Below are 18,287 nucleotides of genomic sequence, written 5' to 3'. Positions count from 1 at the left end.
TTTAATCAGGTTGTGTTTTTAACACGCATGTCCTGTTTTTTGGGTTTTTTTTTGTTTTTTTATGGTTGTTTGCTTGTGTATGGTTTTTTCAATTGTCCCCAACCTGCAAAAGCCAAACATTTGAACTTGTCCCTCTACCATGGTTTCACCTGCCAGCATGTTGCTTTGAGTTCCCTACACCCTTGCCAAAAATTTGGTGCAACCTGAGTTTCATAATGAGTCTTGTCAGTCAGCTTTGGAAACAATTAGTTACTTCTCAGTTTAGGTATTCTATAATTTCCTATGAAGGTCACTGTAATGGGTAATTGTATTGCCACTCAACACAAATCTGCCCATCCTGTTGTACAGGGCCTCAACTGTTTTTGAGACTACCGTAGAGTCAAGACTATTGCATTATAGTTTCTTTAAAGTAACCAAGACACTTCAAAAATAGTATCTTGACATCTTGAAATGAGTTTAAAATCTCAAACAAGAAAATATAGATAGTACATTTTAACTCAAATCTAAATATAATAAATAAAATGGAGTAGTCTTAATAGAGCATACTTGTCATTGGTCCTTACAAAATAAAGTGCTCTATGGGTTTTACATATTACTGTTTGAATGTAGTAATCAAAAAAAAAGAAAAACGTTACTGTTCACTCATTGAACAAGCTTTTACCAGCAAGCGGCATGCTGTATAAGAAATATTCAGTGCAATGTATAAGTGTTCTGCCAATCTTGAGTGCAGATAGCAGAGTGTATCTGACAGACTTTCCTGTCTCCCTCAGTCAAGGTAATAAACACGTCTGATGGGAAAGCCGACCTTGTTGAAATCTGCTTGGAGGAAACTGGGGGCCTGGGAATGGACATTGTCATTGACCCCGGAGGTGAGGGTTCTGGGTGAAGAAGCAGGGTTCAGCTGTCTAGCACAATTCTGTTTAAACTTTAAAAGTATTGGTGTCCCCATTAGAACCCATGTGTGAAAGCCAGCTTTACTTGACACTTCCTTTGAACTTCTTCAGTGCTGTCTGTCACTAATGTACGCTGATCCAAACAGTGACGGATATGAATATTGATGCTGTGAAATGTATTAATACTGGCTCTCTACCTGGGGTTTTACATACTTTGCTAAAGTGGTTTTTCACAACCTTGAGATTGAAACTGTCAGTATTTAGTTTCACTGAAGCTACAGATAGATAATGTGGGTGTAAACTGAGATGGGAGGCTTTCAATTATCTTTCAATCTGGACTTTCAGTGTGTGTCTGCTGCCACCAGTAACCATCCTGAGAATGAGTTAGAAATCACTTGCAGCATAGGAAGGCTGCAAAAACATAAAAAGACAGGACATGTTTATTCTTTTGTGTTTACATTGTGATACCATCTGTTAAATGCTATTAAGAGGTTGTACGTGTCACTGTGTAGCATCCATTTTGAGTGTGTTTCAAAGACCAAATGAACTTGTTCATAATACCTTTTCCATCACTTCCTGAACAAAACCCCAAATAATTAGGCTTATTTATTCCTTTTTTTGTTTGTTTGTTAATACATTTTGTTCTCCACATTGTAAAGTGCTTTTGCATAACGAAGAGCCTGTGAAGGAGATACACCACATAACTTCTATTACAAGCAGAAGCAAGTGCTGTAGAGGAAAAGTGGCCAAACATGAGTGTTTTTGTTTGTTTGTTTGTTTTTAAATAGTAAGGCTCTACAGCACAGAAGATGAATCCACTTCAAAGAAGCTCCTGCCACACAAAGATGACATCATCACACTTTTGGCTATCGGTGGTCACTGGGTCACTACAGAGGAAAACCTGCAGGTATGGTTTGGACTTGCAACAGGGGATCACTTTCATACTGTGGCGAACAGAAATCATGATTTCACTACCAAACACAAGCTTTGCTGTAGGAACATTACAGTACTCTCTGATTGAACAAAACACAATGTTTGAGTGGGGCCTTATTTATGCTGAAGAATATTCTAGGCAGGGGAAATAACTTTTGAATGATGTAGAACCTTTGCTGATACCCTGAGACCAAACTGACCTGGGCTCTGCTTGGATTAATTCATTTTTTCTTTCTTAAAGCTGGATCCTCCGGACAGCCATAGTCTCTTCCTGAAAGGAGCCACAGTGTCTTTCCTGAATGACGAGGTGTGGAATATGTCTAGCGCTCATCAGGGAAATTATCTCTGTATCCTTTTCTGGTACACAGATGTCAACTCTGACCCAGAAGTGAGGACACACACAAAGACACGAGGCAGGTTTTTTTAAAACAGGAGAGCTCGTACAGGCTGCATTCCAAGGCTTTTGGTTCAGCAGATTGTAATCTTGGATACTGACATTGTACAGTATGTGACTTCTCTGGAAAAGGCTTATGTGGCAGGTCATTCGCCACCAAAATTAACCAATAGATTGCCAATGCAATGTTTTCTAAATTAAGATTTGTCTATCAGTAACACAATTTCTTCTCTTGGTAATTAATGGTGATTTTTGTTAATTGCATGAAACCAAAACTGAACCTGGGATTATGCGCACCTGAAATTGAATCATAGTGGAAATATTTCATTACACTTGGTTTTTTTTTGTCTCTGATACCACATTTAAGCCCTGTTCTATACAATCTTTGACTTAACAATGCACACAGATATTATGAAGGATGTGATTGAAAAGCTATCCAGTGGGATCTTTAGGTAAATATCAAAGTTTATGTGATTGAAAGTAGGAATGTAAAGTACATCCTTTAAGATTAGCAGCCTACAAAATTGATATACTTGTACTGTACCTGTAGGACAACGCTTGTGAGTAAATTGCAGGGCAATAATGAAAAGAGAAGAAATGGAGGAAACAATATCAGTGTGCTGCTACTGTATAGCTGAAAAAACTCCCCTCTCATGGAGTTCGGTACACAATGCATAGTGAAAGATATATATAGGGTCAAATTCATCAAAGTCTTTCACCCAATGGCAAGCTGTACTTTTTTGTAAAAGAAAGATAAACTGTTAATGTTGTAACAACAAACAATGTAGGTACACTTGTGAGTCAACCTGATGTGTTCTTTAATGTAAAAAAAAAACTATTATTATTTTACTTCAACAAAAAATGCAGCGAGTTGCATTTTGGTAGAAAGCCTTTGAAAACAAATGGTCCATTAATGCATAATATTAGATGTACTGTTTTTATATGTTGTGTGAACTATTTGTAATAGTGCTCAAGCTTTAGGGTGTTAAAGACCCAATACGTACAGGCATCTTAATTTTATCAGTCACCCACCCCAGCACAGCACAGCTGAGGTAAGAAATGAAATTGACAGATAGAAAGATTGCTAGCTGCTTTATTTATTTAGCGCCTTCTGATTAAATGGTGGTAATAAATAGATCTTTAATATTTGCTGAACATTTTGGGTTCTGCACACAGTGGAGACACTTGATACTGTTTGCTTTCTTTCAGGCCACAGTTGGAAGATCCTGTTCCTTTATATGAACTACTGTTTCTATGGAAATGGTTCAGAAGAAACAAGTCCGAAAGAGACATGTTATTCAACTGTGAAGCCTTGGTAATGTGCATTTGTTCCACTGAATCTCTTGTTTTTTAAGTTCTTGTGTTTGTAACGTGTAAAGAGTGTGCGTTTACAAACAGAACAATCATTCTTTGCAGTATTGTACATATTGTAGTGTTGTCTTTTAGAGTGGTCCAATGTAGCACAGAAGTACACCTGGCTATATTGGTATTTTACTATTTTGATGTTGTTTTGTAAGTTTTTAAAAACATAATACAGTAATGATTAATAAGTTGTTGGAGATAATCATAACAAATACTGTACATAGCGTATGCATTACAAATTTATATTCAGTTTCTTTATCGTTGCTGAGAAAGTATTTTTTTTCATTCCAGCACCTAGTCTGTACATTCCAGTGTTCAAAGTTTAGATCGAATGAATTGAAATGCTTTCAGTGTTTTCAGACAAGTAATAAAGTTTGAATAATCACTTCTTCATTGACTGCAAATACATTTCATCCCGTCACCAAGAAACCCTTGTCCGTATCCAACTAATAACTGCTGCTTTGATTACCATCGGCATAACAGAATAAGCTCTTAAAGGGTTAATCCAGTATGCATGTAAGAATGGCAACAGCTGTGATTATCCTGGCTGCTTTGTTATCAGCAGTGGACATACAAGTGTCATCTGCACTGATAGGATCATGCTTGTATCTCCACACAAAGAACAGCACACAGCTACCACCACATATCCACATTTTCAAATATATTAAAAAATATATTTAGTTATCATTGAAATAACTGCTTGAAATTATGCATAGCAGTTTGTAAACAGACAGCAAGCCAAAACATGAGGGGATGGAGCATGCATCATTTTATGCATCTAAAGTGGACAATCTCCTTATAAAAAAGCTCCATGCAGGCATTCATAATTGAATTAATACAAAGGTCAGTGTCATGAGTAAAGAAAAGAAACAGCCACTGTTATACCTCCTGTGTAAAATGCCAGCATATACCATAACTGTGTGCCGCATTTGAAAGGATAAACTTGTTGCAGCACACGTTACTTTGCTTCTTTATAGAACAGCATGTGCCAGTGAAGTCATAGTTACTCACAGGATAGCATTGCACGCTTGGAAGGCCCCCTGGTGGACACACAGTAGAAGTACTTCAGTGTGAACACACTGGTTGGTTTGATTTGGCACTAACTCCGCTTTTCACTCTTATTCATTGGTTTGCTCTTGTAGTTCTGAAACAACCAGTCACTGTTCCTATGCATAACACATACATTGTTCAACACAGCTCATGGAATTGCATGACCCTTTTCAGAGAGTTTCCCACAGGGAGTAATGGTTCTGGACTGGTAACTATTTTGTTCATACATTTCAATTTTTTTATATCAGAGGGTTCCCAAGCCTGGATATCATCTTTGGCTGCAAAGGCCTTCCATTCAAAAAGGAACCAATACCTTATACAAGAGAGAAGAGGTCACTTGACACTAGTAATATTTCATGGTACTGTACACATTAATACACACAAACCCTACAACAATTGCAGAATAGTTCCATTTAAAGAAATACATAGACAAGCACATCTACAGTACAGGAAGATTGTTCAGGAGTTTCACTTCACAGATGCAAGCTGGATTACACTGTAGCAAAGGTGCTTCTCGTTGCCATAGCAGATGTTGAAAACAGTGAATAAAATACTTTTCACCACAGATCAGTTTTCTAGAAAACTGTACGCCTTTTCTCCTCTTTGCAAACGTGCTTCCAGCGCATGAAGCCTGCACAGGATTTGATCACAGGGTACACATTTATTGATTGTTTTCTTTGGTGAAGTGGGCAAATGCCTACACTTCTTTAAAGATTATTTGTCAACAACAAAAAAAGATGCTATGAAGTTTTGTATTACCCTGGAAATAATTAGATAAACCATTAGCTGACCAAAAAGCTATAAGCATAGACAACACATTGGAACTAGAATAAATCATCTTCTATAGTGATTGCCTGGTAACCTTGTACTGCAGTGGCATGGAAATGTAATGGATTAGCAGTGTTGATTGGCTGATGCTATTGCATTACCATTGGCTCAAAGGCTCTTACCATTATTGCTGCCCTAATTGCCCCACAGAACCATCACTGAAGTTGGTCAGCATAGCACAGGAAGGACCTGTCTCAGTGGTCATAGTTTTAATTTTCACAAGAAACTTCACACAAAACCTGAGAAGCACAAGCAGTACAGCTAAAGTGATGATGTGCAGAGTCCACTCCTGCATGAGTTCCATTATTTTCCTCTTATAGTGCTTCAGTGGGTATGGTAAACAAGACTCCAGATTGAATCCAGTCATGACTTCCTCTGGAAAAAAATTCAAATCCCACTCGGGCCCAGGCTGGACAAGAGGGTCGAACAGGGAGATCCAGTGTAGTTGTGTAGGGAAAATATTGATGTCTTTCGAAATCCAATTCAGAAACAGTAACATTCCGTTTTACCCATGTAATGATGTTATATGTAGCAGCATTACAATATATTATGAGCTGGGCCTATGTCATAAAGGGGATATTCCAAAGAGTATGCTTCTAGTGAAATATGTATGTAGGGCTAAAATAAAGTCATGTAACTTTTTATCCTTGTGTTGTCAAAAAAAAATCCATTCAACACACAGCAATATAACTTGTCACATGGAAGCACCAAGATGACCAAAGACACTGGAGCGGATTATCAATGCTTTTTACTTAGAAATGTAATTTTTTTCAAAAGACAAAACACAATCTAACTTACTTAAACAAACTTATCTGTTCACTATTTAAAATGCAAACAACATTATGTACGTGTCCAATGAGCGATTGATGTAAAACTTAACCCTAGAACCGCCGATATGAAAAATAACATTTTCAGAGCAAAAACTATTTACATTTTTTTTTTCAAAACGAGCACATATACATAAACATGAAAAACTTCTGTGTAAACAGGTGTAGAAAGCTGTATTCACATATAAAATTATAAAAATCATAAATAACTAGTTACAAAAATATAACATAACTTATGTAACGTGAAAGCACATTGAGTGAAACAGAGTTCAAAGGCTCTGTCTGTCTCTTCAGAATTCCATTAGATATTTCTTAGTACAATCTACGCAGAAAACATGCTTTTCAAGTGTACCAGTGCATTTGCCACAGACTGCCTTTTCACAATGGGCGCAGACGTCAAAAGTTCTCTTTTTATTGCATTTAGCAACCTGGCATTGTCTTTTATTTAGCATGCCAGTGGGCACAGTGCTGGCTGAAGGTTGAAGGGCATTTGCCAGCCAGCTTTTGTGTCTCTTATCAAAATGTTTCTGCTGTAGTTCCAGGGCTAGCTGCAAAATGAACCCCCTGAGTGATTGTGTTTCCGGTGTCCTCCTTTGTATAAAGCAAAAGCCAGGTCCAAAACATTATAAAAAAAAAAACAGCCACAGCTCCTGCGAGTGCCACCTTTGACAGAATACAGCCGTGCCATCTCTAGGTTTTGTTTTATCATCAATGGTCACTGATTTGTGCAGAGAGCTAGAATAAGCACTTTTGTTTTTTTTTTTTGTTTTTTTTTTTTTTAACACCTGTACACACTTAGGGTGGCACAGTCGTTCTGCCTGACGAGTGCATGGGGCTTGCACGTAATAACAACAATAATAATAATAATAATATACGATGTGTAGAATGACTTTCATTAGTGTTTCAAATCTCAACAGGTGCATGTAATACACTCTTTCACAATGACTTTGATTTTATTACAAAGCCCAGACTAAATTGTCAGCTACATTGTATTCATTTTAATATGCCGTGGGTGTGGCGGTTGCAGAAGCAAGTACTAATAACTTATTAGTTTTTACGATTCTGCAGTTGAAATGAAATATATATTTAATTTAAATATTTAGTAACACTTAAGAACTGACATGCAAAGATGGCTGTGCTAGTGTTAAGACTTACGTTTTTATTGTGCATCCTGAAGACATAGGTGTTTTGAATGTACTTTTTATAGCATTAGAATGGCAGTTTGCACAGTAAAATAGACAGTTCCAAAGAATCTTAACCTGTACAGAAATCATTGAGACATTCAATAAAGTAATTCGCAAAGGTCAAACAAAGTTCAAGGTCAACAGAAATCAGTAACAGATATACCCACCATTGGCATTGATGACAGCCTGACATCTCCTGCCCATGGATCAAATCAGAGCCTGGATAACATGTCGGGGAATGGCAACCCACTCTTGCTCAAGTGCCTGGAAGTCTTTGTAACGTCTGTGGATCAGGGTGACGTCGGCGCACACGATCAACCTCGTCCCACAAACGCTCAATGGGGTTCAGATCTGGTGAAGGAGACAGCCAGAGAAGCACTTGAACATTGTTCTGAGTGAGGAAAGCTGTGGTTTCCCGGACTGTGTGTGGTCGTACATTGTCTTGCTGGAAAATGACGTTACAATGGTTCACGAATGGGATCACGAGGCCGTATGATCTCATGACAATAGCACTGAGGTGTCAGGTTGCCTTGAACACGAGCAAGATTGGTTCTGCCACTGTCTGAGATTGCCACCCACACCATGACACTCCCACCACCAAATCTGTCAACCTGTCGCAGCTGGCCGCAAAACGTTCATGACTTCATCTGTATATCCAGGCTCTTCCATCTGCATGTTGAAGCAGAAATCTGGATTCATCACTGAACACCACATTTCTCCATCTTTGTGTGGGCCATACTCTGTGATTAGGACACCACTGTTATTTACTGCCGACAATGTTGCGGTCATCACACGTGGTCTACCGGGAGGTCTTGTGTTGTTCCATGTTGCTCCACGCTGCCAAAGTCGTTCAGTTAACAAGTTTCAGCAGGAAATCACCTGACATGTCTTCCCAGCTCTTCTGCAGCAATTCCCAGATATGTAGGGCACTTGTGGGTAGCTTTGCTTTGATCTGTCCAGTTTGTCCCATACAAGTTCTATGGGATTGAGGTCTGGAGACTGGGCAGGCCAGGTCATTAGATTGAGTTGTCCTTCACTTCTTCACCAGATAGTTCTTGCACAACTTTGAGGTGTATTTCGGGTCATTATCTTGCTGAAGAATGAAGGACTGTCCAACTAGCCGTAATCCTGATGGAATGGCATGTATCTGAAGTATGCTATGATAGCCATGCTGGTTGAGCTTGACATGGACGTGGTAAAGATCACCAACTCTATCACCTGCAAAGCAACCCCAGACCATGACACTGCCTCCTCCATGCTTGACAGTGGGAACCACACATGCAGAACTCATGCGTTCACCCTCTCTGCGTCTTACAAATACTCGGCGGTTGGACCCACATATTTCAAATTTTGACTCATCAGTCCATAAGACCGACTTCCACTCCCCAAACGTCCAGTTTCTGTGTTTTTTGGCCCAGGCAAGTCTCTTCCTCCTATTCTGCACTCTTAACAATGGCTTCTTTGCAGCAATTCTTCCAGTTAGGCCAGCTTCCCGCAATCTCCTCTGAACGGTCGATGTCGAAACATCTGTACTTCTAGTAGCATTTAGCTGAGCTTGTATTTCAGGGGCAGTTAATCGTCGGTTTCGCACACTTGTGGCTCGAATGAACTTGTTCTCTGATTCTGAGGTCACCCTTGGCCTGCCTGACCTTGTTCGGTCCTCATGAGTGCCAGTTTCTTCAAATCGTTTGATGGTCTTGGCCACAGCAGTTACAGACACTTACAAAGTTCTTGCGATTTGTCTTAAAGATTGACCTTCATTTCTTAAAGTAATTACAGACTGTTTCTTTGCTTAACTGAGCGTATTTTGCCATTTTCTGCTCCCTTACATTCAGGAATGACAAACTTGTACCTATGCTACCTATATTTATATTAATCATGGACACTCACCTGTTAACAATAATTGGTGACAAAAGGTTAATTAGGTAGCATGCTAGTTAATTCAGAGAACATCTAACAAAGACACTTTTATAGTTAGGCAAGTGTTCTAACACCGTGTTATACACATTTCAGACTTTTAATTGACAGGCTTCAGACTGAAATCCCCTTGCTTTGGGTGACAATTTCATTGAAATTGACAAGATTTACATTTTCATTTATTTATTTATTTTAATGCAATTCACTTATGATTATCAGCTTATACAAGTACACGTATCATACAGTTAAAAGCATAGATAACCATGAAAAACCTGGTTTGACTGGTACTGTGTACACACACACAGTGGTCTGCATAAGTATTCACCCCCCACCAATAACATCACATTTACGCAGTTTTTCAAACAAATTTTTTTTTTATTCAAAGCTGTGATGGTTAAACTGAACACTGTTATATGAGGATGAGGTTAACCCTTTATGGTCCGACATTACAATTTTCCCTTCTAGTCCGATGTCGGACCCTATCCCGACAGGAGCCGAATGAAGTCGGGGAAAAAAAAAAAGGGCGTATCTGCTAGCCCCATGCACCATGAGATAACATGGACACAAAACAAAGGTGATAGCTGCTTCCGCATCCAGCGCTCAAAGAATATCACAGACATTTGCAGAGCTTTTTGAGATGTTACAGTAAAATAAACAGCGCGTGTGAAAATAAATTGGACCTGACGCGTCTGACAAGCGCTGAATAAATGGACTACAAAGGGTTAAATGTCAGCAAAAACCTCATATGACAGTGTTGCTAACCAACCTGGAAGAGGTGAAGCTATGCTCACCTGTGCTTTACTAAAGAGCCATAAATGGAACTCTACTTGCAGAAGTAGGACGTCAGTCTGGCTTGCAGTTGCACTTCTTATTTTTTTTGAAGACTGCTCTTTATCCATTTTGGGACAGGTGGCATTAATGGGAAGTCCATTTTTCTCATTCTGTTTCAGCTAATGGCAGATCTTAAGTTCTTCAATGTTTCTAGGGAAGATTCCAAGATTCGGAGTTCCTCTCTCCTCAGCGATTCCACTAAGTCCAGGTGATCTTTGAGTTCATCTAGTTTGTTACACTTTCTATGGGAAATCTGAAAAAAAAAACCAAACAAAAAAAAAAAACCCTTACATTTCACTAGCCGTTAAAAGGGCTGGTGCACACCTCAAATTCATCACAACAATTTGACCTCCGCTTAAGAGGCCCAGGACTTTAATGGCAGGGATTGACATTACCTGGAATACTGTATCCAGTGCCACTGTCTTTCAGTAGGACTAAATTCACCAACCAATTAAGACAGATTGTAATTGGGGAGGTCTGTACTGACTACCTGGCGTATGCATGGTCCTGCAGGTAGGGGGCAGCAGCCTCGTAAGATCCGCCAGTCAGTCACGGCATTGACACGGAGAGGTGGGACAGAGGGTGTGGGGGCTTTCCCTTTCTCTGAGTGGCTGAAGGGTGGGCTTTGGGGGATTGCTGCACCTATAAGATAATGCTCTGTGGTTCCCTCAGGTCGGCCCCTAAAAGACAAACTATGAGCTAGCGGGAGCTCGGCTCCAAGACTGAGAATGATCGGAAAATTAAATAAACCCGAAAGAATAAAAAAAAAGAATATATTAGCGGGGAAACCTTGGACAGACCCCATATATACTTTATGTACAGTATAGGAAGCAGGCTGAGGGGGAGACCCAGGCCATGTGGAAAGCAACGGTTGGGGTAACGTTGCCGAGTGCAGCACCTTTATTTTGTAGTTTTATTGCTGTGTTTTATTTTAACTTTTCTTTCGCCTTTTGTTTTCATTATTATTTTGAGCACTTGCATCTGCACTGGACTCAGTACCTGAATTGGTAAACCCGTGGTCCTGTTTACTGTTGGCAAGATTCAGGCCACGGACAGCAGTGCCCTCTGCGGGTTAAAATAAATCATTGCAAAAAGAAAATAAAACCAGACACCTGTGCGGTGTTTCCAAATACACCTTTCTGTCTCCCGTGTGTCAAGTGAATTACCCACCACCCTTCCACACAGATAAATAAAAAAAAAAAAAATTGAGGCAGTGTTGAAATAGCTGCCAATACATTTTTCATAATTGTGTCTCTTACAATATTATGGCACAAATGTCATGTCATAATAAATTATCTGCCCCTGCGCATAAATTTAAAAGTTTGTACTAGATGAGTCATGTCAAACAAATCCGACCAAACAACTTCACTAACCTGTTAAACAGAACCCTACAAGTCATAGGGAGTTAATAACATACCTTTTGCATGGCCTTGTTATTGTCATCCATTAAATAACAGCACAAACGCTCAGCCAGGCTCAGGCTCATCTTGTCGTTTTCACGCGAGACTGAAGCCCCAAGGAGCACCTTCTTCCAGCAGGAACTACAGGGAACATGCAGGAGACTATGAAGACACTTCCAAAGGAAATGTTGAAGCCTGACAGAAAAGCATCTCCTTTAGTAACTTTGAATAAGTACCAGAGGTTTGAGAAGGTGATACTTACAACTCGTTTGGTCCAAGGCACAGTACTTTAAGTGTAGTTAGTAACCTCCACGAAGGTCCGTCCAATCCAAAAGTCAGATTTCTACGACACAGAAATAGGGTTCCTACATGTTCGGTTTGACAATACAAAATAATTCAGTCGTTCACATTCCTCACTCTTTAGAAGATATTTACAAAAAAGCCATGGAGATGCAACATCTTGTTAACTGATACACCCAGTCCCAATTTATAGGTGTAGTGGAACTGAACACTAGCTTGAGTCTTAGCCAGGACAAAATGAATTTTGCCAGGAGGTGATTTTGTTGACCTGTAATGGGAACAAGGTGTTGAGCTGATCAATCTATAAACCCCTGAGATAAACCACAGCTTATGTGAGCCTTTTAAACACTAAAAGTAAGTCACTGGTACAACCCATTTGAATCTCCAGTGCTGTAAAATCCAGCTGTCAAATCAACCACTTAGTCAAGTCACAGGGTTAAAAACCCCAGCTTTTCTCTGAAGGAGTACAGCTTGAGTTTAAACGTAATCTCTGAAGAAAATGATCTTCTCTATGTTGGCCCCAAGGTCGATCAGAAAAATATATAGATGATAACTGCACAGTTATTATAAATCACAGCCACCCATTCTTGGCAAACTGATTTTTGTAGGGCTTAATTGCCGATGTCTGGGTTTCATTTCTTCCATCCATGACCATAAATACTCCCTCTTTAGACATGAATACATACTAAAGGAAAATAGTATAATTATTAAAATGAGTCATTATAAAGTTTCTTCCAGTATTTCTACTATACTTTCTTTGCAGACAGATGCTTAGGAAATCTAACAGCGTGTTTAACTTGTACTGTACTGCCCAATAGCGAGCTATCAAGAGTGAATCTATGCCATTGCCAGATGCTGGTTGTTTAAGCATCTTGTCACTTTTCAACTCTGTAATAAAACAAAAACAGAAATACATTTATCTTACACTTTACTCACTCTAAAAAGTTGTTCTCCAGTAGGAAAGAAAGTTTTTGAGCAGTTTGCTTGTCTTCTTTTAAAAGACAGGACTGTAGGGCATCTAAAAAGAAAAAAAGAAATTCATGCCAACACTCTAACAATGCCGACTGGATATTGTAATGAGGGCTGTAGATACCTCCAATCTAAAATGTAATACTGTTACATTTAAGAGTGTGTTTTCCCTTTAATGGAATGTGATGTGATGGGGGTGGGGAGGACAGAATGTGTGTTCTGCATTGACCACTCTCAGTAAGACAGGTTGACACAGCTACGGGACCTTTGTTTAATTTCAAACGTACGGGTTCATCCTCTTACCTTGGTCGATGTAAACAACACTATGGGGGTTGCCTCCAGCGATGAACCCGTACTCCAGAAGCAGTCTCTGGTTATCATGTGGTCCATAGCAGATAAACACCTGCTCATATCTCCTGCAGTTTCTGCCTGTTCTGATCTCATAGCACTGGCTTGTCTCATTAAAAGCAGCCGTCACCTGCCACAGAATGTGAATGTTAACAGATTATACAGATTCCCAAAAGTTTAGTACATCATATCATAAAGTGAAATCTCTTGCACAGATAACTGATAAATGACAAAAACGGGAGGTATGGCATCTTACACAAAAGATGTCCTAACTTTACGGTGACAAATAGGCCAACTGGTGAATACATTTTCTGACTTTTGGAAATGTTCTCAAATAAAACAAAATAATGTTACTGCAAGCTGGGAACTTCACTTCAAATATAGATTAAAGTTAAACTAAAACTGATCAATGTTAGAACATCGAAGTTAAAATAACCAGTAGTAAAAGTTATATTTCCAAAGGACATAACAGGGCACATAGTGGGAAAAGAAAAAGCTCAATTGGTTCAATTACAGTATAAATCACTTCTTAGTAAGAACGCTTTCTCAAATTACGCAGAGTATATAAATAATACAGTAGTAATTTAGCTCTGATAACACACAGTTCAGAAATTGTATTTAAGTGCAGTCTAAATAGCTGTTCATTCAACATGGCCATAAACTACTGCTGTTATGCAACATAGAAAGTTGGCAATACATCTCATCAAGGGAGCCTATCTCAAGTGATTACAGTGTGCATGGACTTCACAGACAATCGAGGACTTTCACAGGAGTCGAAATTTCTTAAAGATATATAAGATATATATAGATATATATATCATATATATATATATATATATATATATTATATATATTATCTTATATCCAAAATCTTTTTTTCTAGGACTTGACCTAATACTGTAGCTGGAGTTTTTTTTTTTTTTTTTTGTATGCACTAAAAGAAACCATTTTGGAATTGCTGCATAAAGTTACAAATAAGGATGACACGGTATACCGATTTTACGGTAAATCACGGTATAAACTACCATGGCTTTGAAACTGCAACCATTAGTTTGGTAAAATTAGAGAATTTTATTCATGTTAAAAACAACAAAAAGTGTCCCCTAGATGCAGTTTAACTTTGCAACAGTTATACCTAATATACCTAATACTTTAACTGTGATTGACTGCTTTCTGACAAAATAACCTATTTCTTGATTAATATAATTGTGGACATTGTTCCTTGCACAATTGTTGCATATATACCTTAGTGGTTTTAATACTATACAGTAATTGTACAGTACAGGACCTTTTGGGTTACACGAGCTTAGCAAGAAACAGATGTGGCAGTGAATTTTGTTTTATCAGGTATCAACTGTAAATAATATTAAAATATGAATTTAAATTAACAAAATCCAGGGTATTACAGTATATAACTAAGCAGTGTAGCACGACAGGTCGTGTGTCGTCATGGGATATCGCCACGCCATGGGTGAGTGGTAAAGCATCCTGGCCATTAATAACATTCACTATAAAGAAAAGTGTCTAGCTAATTGGCTAGATTAGGCTTAATAATGATCCAACAGTTTAAGTGCATCCTTCTTCTTACCTCCACTCCAGGACTGTGATTCAGCAGGTCTAAGTATGGAGCCAAGGCATAAACATCTGGTTCACGTGAAAGGAACTCACTCTGAGGGTGTTTCATATACACAGTACGGGTATTAATGCTGCACCAAGCCCACCGCAGTGCATCATGGGTAAATATATCCTTCACTCTTTCCTCAAACAAGTGTTGAAGTGACAAAAAAAATGGCTGTGAGGAAATGTAAAGCTCCTGAATGGTGGACCTCTGCTCCTGGGCATTCCTGCAAAGAGGCCCAGGGAACAGGTTTAGAATACCTTCAGGAAAGTAGACAGGGCATGTGTATGTCTTTGGAAGGACATCTATGTAGGGTTTCCAAAGAGACTTATTCCCAAAATGCCTTTCCGATATCAGGAATGCACAGAGGGCCAGCAAAGGGGATACTTGAGGCTTCCATCTGTCAAAAAAGAAAAACAAAATTTTTTTTATTTTTTTTATTTTTATGTTTAATAAATTTGAGTTGCAACTATTTTTTTCCCCCTAGATCAGGGGTTCTCAAATCCGGTCCTGGGGACCCCCTGTGGCTGCTGGTTTTCATTCTAACTGAGCTCTCAATTACTTACCTAGAACTCTTAATTGAACTGATTATTTGCTTAATTAGACCTTTTTAATTGTTTTCAGCTCTTAAACAGTTGCAGAGTTCAAGTTACTTATAAAATGTTACAGCTAACTTGAAATCTGCAACTGTTTAAGAGGCGAAAACAAGTAAAAAGGTCTAATTAAACAAATTGCATGAAACAATGACTGAATGGATTAACATCCCTAAAGACACCTGCCAGCACTTTGTGAAGTCTATGCCACATCAAGTCAAGGCTGTGATGAGGGTAAACCATGGCCCTACCTGATATTACACTAATCAAGTGCAATTATAGACATGCAAAGGGTTGAATGTGAAACCATCCACAATCAATCCGTTCATTCACTGGTAGAACAAAACAATTAGGTCAAAGAAAAATTGTTACTGACGTATCTCGGTTTCCATCAAGAGCAATGAACTGAGCTTTTCAGCAATCTTTTTTTTTTTTTTTTTTCTTTACCTCACTTACTGAGAGGACCCTTAACATCACTGGTTAGAAAATAAACAAAGGCATGCATACAACCGTAGACTGTGCTTTTTACCTTTTAATGTATTCACCCATATAACTTCCCAGCACTGTCGATGTGGTCAGAAGACATTTACCAGGCAAAGAAATAATCAGGTCGCCAGTCTGCAAGAAAAAGAATTATCTGGATTTGGGATTACCATGACCGTAACTGTCATAAAATTACATTTCCCTCTCCCTTTTAATGTTTAGAGCATTTTACAATATAGACATGTATCGAAAAGCTTTTGCTCAAAAAGCAGATGTCTCAGTTTTATTAGACAGCAGCCATAATCTAATCAAAATTAAACTATATTTGAATATCATTAAGTGTTTACATAACCTGGTAAATATGCAGTCTGTACATAAAACGTTTTATAAGATGTCAAAAGTGCAAGGGTAGATTTATTAAAATATACCAGCATGCCCACCCTGTCTTGCTTAAATAAATATGATAATTCCTAGCTAGGAAATGTTTTATTTGTAGTCATTTTATACAAAACTAACCTTAAGTGACTTTGTGGTCATAAGGCCTCTTCCTGTATCTGAAAAACAAAAACACAGTTCAGTATTGTTTGAAGTGGAGCCACACTCAACCTGCTACTTAGGTTTTTGGAGAAATTGTTTTTAAAACACCAGAAAAGGAAGTACCTGAAAAATGAGCCGGCAGTAGGTAAAGATCCCAGAAGCCCCTTTGTTTCAGCCATCTTCTCAGCTGTACATATCCCAGCTCTTGGCTCAGGTTAACTTTTTGGATTTAATGAAGAATTCAGTACTGGGGAATGTTGCATACTGTATTTATTACCAACACAATGCTTTACATTTTGTACCACCATAATTAAAATGGGGAAGAAAGGCGTCACTGTGTGAATATGAAGGCTCTTGTCAGTCTGTACTTATTTAAAATTACAGTTGTACATGATATCGAGAGACCTGCTAATCCAGTTGTGATCAAAAAGCTGGTAAGGGCTCTCTTCAGCACATGTTATTAACAGCATCAAACGATTTTCACACTGTGAATCGTTCAAGCCACAAATCCTAGAGAGTCTTGATTTGAGCTGTTTAGTGAAAATGTCTCCTTCAAAAAGTTGCGTCTTCAGTTGCATGAAAAAGTTATTACATTTCATACTGCTTACTAAGGAACCGACACTTGCTAAACACTGTCCTAATCAAGTTGCATTGTAATTGTATGCGGTTCTACGGGCTCCACTGTACATATCAATAATAGATTTCCCTGCTCATCAGAAACTGACCGAGTGAACTTTACCTCCATGTACAGAGGCCAGAATCTGGTTTTGTTTCCTCCTCCTGCTTCGGCCAGCTCTCCCGTATCTTTTCCTCATCCTCTGTCCAGACTAAAAAGAGCAAGTAAGGCGCACACATCCCTCGCAGCTGTAAATACAAATGACAAATAAAACGTGTGTTGATATTTATCTAATGCTGTGCCCACGTGTTTCCTTCTTTCAATTGACTCCCTGACAATTTCCTATGACAAACAGCAGAGGGTGTTTCTCCAAAGTTATTCTTATAATAAGACCCTCAACTCCGCAATGCTATTTTATCCCCTTCAGTCACTGTACACAATTCCCTAACACTATCTATTTTATAATGCATAAGGTTTTTACAGTGCAACTTCTCCAACTTCATATAGTTCACACAGAATATTTTGAAATTTCTAAAAAAAATAAAAAATGTAAAAAAAAATCGTGACCAACCACGACATACCAAGATACTCAACCCTGCCTACTTCCGTCACGCTGCGTGCAAGCGGTTATGGGATATAAAGACAGCTTGGGAGAGTTTGTTCTATTGTCAGTCAATGAAGTCGTGGTAAATGTTGCTGATTTTGGCAATGTTAAAACAAGCATCAGGGTTTTAAAGTGAATTTCACTTCTGATCAATGTCTCTTGAAGAAAACAGCAACATTGGCAAATTATGACAGCATGTAACTATTATGAAAAATGCTATTTTTTGAGCACCGTCCCTTATTTTGGCGCGTGCGCAGAAATACAGATCAGCAACGCCTGTTATCGCTGGCATATGCATTTACACTGTACGCTTTATTGCAATTTCCGTACGTTTTACCAAATAAGCACAAGCAGCGAAATAAATGCTGGTGAAAACATTATTTTATTGCATTACAAATAACAAAACGACACGTATACATTTAATATTTGGGTAACAATTAGTTGAATAATTAACATAACAAATTAACAATAATATAACAGTTACTGGGACAAGCAGGTCATCGAAACAGACGTCCCCATCCGTACGTTGTGTGGTTATTTATTATTGAAACCCTGTTTACAGTCTTTGTGCTTATTTTACAAATTAAAGAACAGAAATAT

At 38.5% G+C, this 18,287-nt stretch overlaps 1 protein-coding gene and 1 pseudogene across 2 annotated transcripts; one reads left to right on the top strand and one right to left on the bottom strand.

Annotated features, from left to right (window-relative positions):
• Window positions 1-215: 215 nt before the first annotated feature.
• LOC121327531 lies at window positions 216-3,934 on the top strand (annotated as a pseudogene).
• A 6,118-nt stretch (window positions 3,935-10,052) lies between these two features.
• On the bottom strand, window positions 10,053-17,629 carry setd4 (SET domain containing 4). Of its 2 annotated transcripts, none has more exons than XM_041271704.1 (10): window positions 17,207-17,628; window positions 16,591-16,686; window positions 16,447-16,484; window positions 15,977-16,065; window positions 14,825-15,254; window positions 13,192-13,366; window positions 12,856-12,937; window positions 11,882-11,962; window positions 11,637-11,760; window positions 10,053-10,472 (listed from the first exon to the last, which is right to left on the bottom strand). In XM_041271704.1, the coding sequence occupies exons 1-10, from the start codon at window positions 17,280-17,282 to the stop codon at window positions 10,335-10,337; spliced, it is 1,329 nt and encodes a 442-aa protein (XP_041127638.1). In that variant the 5' UTR covers window positions 17,283-17,628; the 3' UTR covers window positions 10,053-10,334. The 2 variants fall into 2 exon arrangements, with proteins under 2 accessions (XP_041127638.1, XP_041127639.1); XM_041271705.1 differs by lacking the exon at window positions 10,053-10,472 and adding an exon at window positions 10,544-10,899 and having other exon boundaries at window positions 17,207-17,629.
• Window positions 17,630-18,287: the final 658 nt, after the last annotated feature.

Source organism: Polyodon spathula, chromosome 15 (assembly GCF_017654505.1).
Source record: "Polyodon spathula isolate WHYD16114869_AA chromosome 15, ASM1765450v1, whole genome shotgun sequence".
Classification (NCBI taxonomy): Eukaryota; Metazoa; Chordata; class Actinopteri; order Acipenseriformes; family Polyodontidae; genus Polyodon; species Polyodon spathula.
The sequence above is the reverse complement of the archived record's forward strand: the minus strand, read 5'-3'. Positions and strand labels throughout refer to the sequence as shown.